Consider the following 5,901-nt stretch of genomic DNA (forward strand, 5'->3'; position numbering starts at 1 on the left):
CATAGATCAAATAAACTCTTTCTTCTTTGTTAATTTTCTTTAGAATCTTATAATATGTAAATTTTATATATTAACACCTCTTACTTAACTTAATATTACAAAAATTGAATTGTAAATAATTTCTGTCAAATTTCATTAATCGAACCGAACATATAAAATAAAATAAAAGGAGTAATAAATTTTAACAAAACCACTATGCATATAGGGGAAGATAAAACTACAAGGACCAAAATTTTTCACAAAATAATTTCACCACCGTGGCAAATGAAACTCTTCTGTAATCAATGAATTGGTAAAAAATTTAAATCCTTGTAGCATGATCCTAGGATTAAACAGTAGTTGGTCTCCAGATTAGTCAAAATGTAATAACCAAATATTAGGTCTATAATTAAAGTACAAAGAGATATTAACAAACAAACAAACAAACAAAAAAAAAAAAAAAAGGGACCAAAATTGACACAATTCTTGAAAATTTGGGGACTCAAAGGGTAGCCCCAGAAAGCTAGAACCAAAATTCACATTAACACAACAGTTACCAGTCAAAACACTCTTCACCTAAGATTAAAGAAAGAGGAAAGGAATTGTTCTAACCTGTGCTTTATTGTCTGTATTAGGCACTCGTTTCCTACCTATAAGTTATGGCTGGCTCACTCCCACAAGCTTGAATATAGTAAGATTTTTCATTTTTTGGTTTCTGGATAATATCATAAACTTGTATAGCTAAAACCAACTCTCAAAGTTACAAAACTATGAAACAATCTCGTGTAACCTTCCTTTGTTAGAACAGCTTATTCCAGCGAGGCATCTGGAATCTCAACCTTTTCCACCTGCTTAGTGCCATGGATGGATGAAGATTCAGCACATGTTCTGGCATGAAGTCGTGCCTTGTCATGATACCCACTACTGGTACTCTCTGGAAATAAGCAAAACGATAGTGTAAACACATACTTGATGAAGACAAAAATGTTTCTCGCATAAAACATTAACAACATAGAAACGTGTAACAGCTCAGGGCCTCGGGGGTTCTCATTTCTAGGCACAGCAGCATGGGGATGATAAAGCAAGAGACTACAGTTTAGGCAGGGTAAAGTACTTACACCGGGAATCTTTGGAACCACCAGCAAGTGCCTTAAACCAAGTTGCCTGAAGAGTGTGCGAGCCTTTGATAAGGACATTGTCTCAAGAACAGTATATGGTGAAGCATTGGTAAAAGGATGCAGATCTATATACATTTCCATTTCTTCATTTGTCAATATAATGTCTTCAATTCTGTCTCCATGGCCCAAACCCTTCTTTGCAAAATCATCTGAAGAGAACTCATCAACAGCACACTCGCTAATAGACACAGGATCATGCATAAAGGCTTTCTGCTTTAACAATGTAATAAGATGGGCACGAAGGATCAAACCAAACAAAATTGGGGATTCAGATAGTGGAAGCTCATCCAGCACAGGAAACCCATTATGCCCTGTGGTTCTTAGGATATGAACTATATTACTGACCTTCTCAATGCCATGGAAAAATTGAAGTGGCCCTGTGACCACATCACTGACAGTAAGTTGCCTCATATATGGCTCTGCATGAGCTTCTAGAAATGGAAAACCCTTTGCTTGCACCAACAGGTCATAAATATTTCCATTAAATGAATCTGCCACTGTTTTAGATACAAGAAGAACTAGCATTATGAGCGGTAGTAATAATAGGTTATTGGTCAGTTCAAGGATAATTACACATAAAGAAACAGTTGTCCTCATAGATCCTCCAAGAAGAGAAGCAGAACCTAGAACTGCAAAGAGACCATGGTTTAGATTTGACCGCCCACTAACTATCATCCCAACAAATCTTCCATAAGCCGCACCTGTTACAATCACAGGTACAAAAAGACCAGTAGGAGCTACAACTCCGTAACTAAAGATACTGAGGAAGAAGCAGGTGACAAAGAAAATTAGCATTGATGAATGATGGAACTCAGAATCTGTGTCCTTGCTGAAAAGGTTTTTAATTGCATCATCATTTGTGTTGAAAAATAGGCTTGCAAGATCATTGTAGTGACCAGGAGGACATTGAAACTTTTTATAGTTGCCAGACCGGCCAATTGTGGGGCAAGGCTCTGATGTATCTGAAGGACAAGGACGGCATGTTGCAAGCCATGGCAATCCGAATAGAAGACAAGATGTGATAATGGACATGGAGCAAGCAAGAAGAATTCTGTAAGCAATTCCTTTCCTGGAAAGCACAAATAGAAAGGGAAATATATTTTTTAATCTACTTGTGCCTGTTTTGACTTTAAAAAGAATCAAAACACTGCAATGTGGGATCATACTCATTGATCAGGTTGTATGTGCGCTGAACCTTATTAAGTATAAGATTATACAGACTGCCCAATATGCCTCCTACAATTGCCAAAACAAGAACAGGAGGCACGTCCACAAGGTGATATGGAATATTTGCTGATGTGACATCAAACATTATGAGACCCCCCTTACCAAATAGTCCACATTGACCTCTCATGCATACATCAATCAGAGCCCGAAGCACGATTGCACAAACAGCTGTTGTAAAAAATGCTCGCCATAAAAGAGCACTTCTCCACCTATAGAATAAAATTCAAGAATGAGCAAGATAAAGTAAGAATATGTGAATAAGATAAACTAAAGCAGGCTAAAGACACCAACTTTACCATAGTTCTAACAGAAACAAATTTAGTAGCACTTACAAGTTTGTTTTCATTAACTCACTACAAAAAAAGACATCCAGTTACAGTTCAAGACATATTTACCCATACAATGAAAATGACTTGACATAAAGGAATCTGAAGGATTCCTTTTTAATAAATGATGATGTGGAAGAAAAGTTCAGAAGTTACTTCCAAGATGCAATCCCTAGCATAAAGAAAAGATCTAAAAGAAGTCAAAATCCAAATAAAAGATAATAACATGGAAAAAATAATACTACTGGATAGTTGGATATCAGATAAGCCAAAAATAAAATAAAATAAAATAAAATAAACAAACATGTCATGCCTACTAATTAAAAAAGCAGGCATAATAGAAGTAATACCAAGATGCCATTTCTTCAAGAGCAAACAACACACCACCAACCGGTGCACGAAAAGCAGCAGCAATTCCAGCAGCTGATCCACATGTTACAAGATCTCTCCTGTCTCTGTCATTTTTAAAAAATCGTAGCCATTTCCAAGTTAATCTGTATTTCTTTGACCCACCCTGACCCATTATAGCAGCAATGCAAGCACCTGTATGAACCATGGGACCCGCCTTTCCAATATTAAGAGATGATGATACAGCAGATATGCTACCAACAATCTAGACATTGAAGCAATGGCAAGTGAGATCTCTAAACTTGTTTATTTTGGGGAGCGGGGAGGAGAAAAGTGGGATTGCCAGATTCGTGAAAATACAGTGTGCCAATAAAACATAAAGGTTAAAGTAACTCACTTCTCATATATGCAACACTACAATTTATATTACTGAAATGTGAAACTTCATGTTACTCAAAGATATACAGCTGTGTTCAGATTAATCTGAAATCATACACTTATAAGAAGATATTCCCTCCACAATAAAGACAAGTGCAAAAGGTGCATCTTCAAATTAATCTGAAACCATATACAAGAAGATATTCTCTGCACAATAAAGACTAAAAGAGTGCAAAAGGAGCATCTTTTAATTACTAGCAAAAGCATTGAGGCAACTAAGAAGCTCTGCTGCTGGCCAAGTAACATACACAGAGTAAAGTCACAGCACCATACTCAACGCCGGATCAATCTTTTTGCCATTTTAGAAGTGAAATAGTCAAAAATAATCAAGAAGCACACACACACAAGTAAGGCATGCTCCACACACACACACACACACAAGAGTAAGGCATGAAGAACAACTATGAATTGAGTTAGAGCTCTCAAAACTTATTTACCTTGACAAACAGTGTTCTTAGAGAAAATATTGCTGGGGCATCAACACCATTTAAATATGCCTTAACTTCAGGTATACCCGAGCCAGCAGCTTCTGGTGCGATAAAAGCCGTAATTAAACTTGCAAATAGTGTCAAACCAAAGTTGGCAGATGTGAATACAAGAAAAGCTGCCAAGTACCTGTTTGCAAACACTATCCAGTTACTTTGCATAACTATGTGGAAGAAAATGTATATAGATTTAGTTGATTCTCAAACAATCATGGTTAATCAGCATTTGATATTATATATAAAAGGACTATTAGCCTTACTCAAAATACTCAGGAATCAGCATAATTTGCAGCCCAGGAACTCAGAACGTTAGGCAAATTAACAAAATGAAAATCCTTGATACATACAAACATAAAAAAGGATGATGAATAAGTACTTTCTAGCGAGCATCATGTTGGAAGTCACAACAAATTTCACGCCAGCAATGTTTTCAACAGCAAGATTGTTGCAGAAACCAACAAGACTGACAAGAAATCCAATGAGAAAACACAGGATCCATTTCATGCACACATACTGGAATATCTCAATCTTCCTTCCACTCCTCCAATCTTGCTTGAACAAGTCATTCTCTATTATCCTTGAGTGAACAAACAGTCAGAATTAGGTTCATTTAAATGCATATATGAGAAGATGCAGGAAAATAATAAGCAAAATCTTTTTGTCACACTTCTCAACAATCAAATAGGGGTTCTATTTCTCCACTATTCTATATTTATATCAGTAATGCTAATTCCTACTAGCATCCTTTCTATAGAAGAAATAGAGAAACATGTGATGATACTGCTGTTATGTCTTTAGCTTTTCTAATATCCCTCTTACTGCATCACCCAATTGGTTTTCCAACTCTGCATCCTATACAGAATCCTTGACCAGATACTATAAAGCAGAAGAATAGTGTAGCAAATATAGGTCCTGGCAATCGAAGAACTCAATGAGGCTCAATTCACTGGTTCGGAGTAACAAATGGAAACCAAATTTTTTGAAAACTCTCTATTGCCAAGCACAAGCCAATAGAAAGGAAAAATAATTGAAACAAATTAGTTCCTACTATTCTAGAAAGATCAAAATATCCAAGATAGGAAAGTTATTCTTTCAAATGCAACCCGATTTCTGTTTTCTTTTCCTAAAACATACGGTCTTTTTTTTTTTTTCCTACATGCAGTGTATTAGACAGACACCTCAGACTCAGATGCTGCTTTTGATTATTTTTATTTATTTTTAATGAGGACTTCTCACATAGATGATCACTCGTATCCATGTATCCATATGTAGGTATGTGCGTGCATATACTTGCATAAAATATCCAAATTGCGAAGAGACGTACTCGTAATCGAGGCTTTCAATCGGGCAGACGTTGGAGCCGACGATGGCGACTTGAGAAGTGCAGTTAGAAGCGGATCGCCGGAGGAGGTTGTTATTGTGGTTGAGCAGGGGCTGAGTGAGTGCCTCCATGTCTCCTTCCGCAGCCGGAGTTGGCGGTTCTGGCGGCATGGAGAGCGTGAAGGTGAAGTACGGAAATGGCAGTTACGGTGAGTCCTCGCCGGTCGCCGACAAGGATTGGGATTCCGGAGAAAGTAGAAATATTGTCCCAACTCTCAAAGACGAGACTGGAGAGTAAAAATTCCTCAAAATATAGGAAAGCGATTTCAATTCGTTATTTATAGCAAGGAGAAATCGTCCGTCCATGTCTAAACCTGAATTAGTCAATTTTTCATGCTCACAAGTACCGAGGGGTATACTGAGTAAACTGATTGTTACAAAAAAAGATTTTATGATTTTAATGTAAAAGGAAAATAGTGAAAGAACTTTACACAAAATATTAATTAAGCATATGTGAAATTAAACGCTATAACTTAGCTAAGAACCTTGTAATCCAGTAGCATCAAACCCTTCTCTTTATACGGGAGGTGGTGGGTTCGA

General features: G+C 36.9%; 1 protein-coding gene across 2 annotated transcripts; it reads right to left on the bottom strand.

Annotated features, from left to right (window-relative positions):
- Positions 1 to 453: 453 nt before the first annotated feature.
- LOC116013997 (putative chloride channel-like protein CLC-g) lies at positions 454 to 5,605 on the bottom strand. Of its 2 annotated transcripts, XM_031253977.1 has the most exons (8): positions 5,306 to 5,605; positions 4,358 to 4,558; positions 3,934 to 4,111; positions 3,061 to 3,323; positions 2,324 to 2,593; positions 1,503 to 2,226; positions 1,098 to 1,367; positions 454 to 913 (listed from the first exon to the last, which is right to left on the bottom strand). In XM_031253977.1, exons 1-8 carry the CDS (start codon positions 5,470 to 5,472, stop codon positions 779 to 781), a joined length of 2,208 nt encoding a protein of 735 aa, XP_031109837.1. In that variant the 5' UTR covers positions 5,473 to 5,605; the 3' UTR covers positions 454 to 778. The 2 variants fall into 2 exon arrangements, with proteins under 2 accessions (XP_031109837.1, XP_031109836.1); XM_031253976.1 differs by having other exon boundaries at positions 1,098 to 2,226.
- Between the last annotated feature and the right edge of the window lie 296 nt (positions 5,606 to 5,901).

This window comes from Ipomoea triloba, chromosome 3 (assembly GCF_003576645.1).
Source record: "Ipomoea triloba cultivar NCNSP0323 chromosome 3, ASM357664v1".
Taxonomy (NCBI): domain Eukaryota; kingdom Viridiplantae; phylum Streptophyta; class Magnoliopsida; order Solanales; family Convolvulaceae; genus Ipomoea; species Ipomoea triloba.

Coding starts and splice junctions, on each gene's coding strand:
- LOC116013997 (XM_031253976.1), bottom strand. CDS start 5,472: ATGCCGCCAGAACCGCCAACTCCGGCTGCGGAAGGAGACATGGAGGCA. Junction 4,559..5,305: donor ATTGAAAGCCTCGATTACGA/GTACGTCTCTTC, acceptor TGTTCACTCAAG/GATAATAGAGAATGACTTGT. Junction 2,227..2,323: donor ACATACAACCTGATCAATGA/GTATGATCCCAC, acceptor TGTGCTTTCCAG/GAAAGGAATTGCTTACAGAA.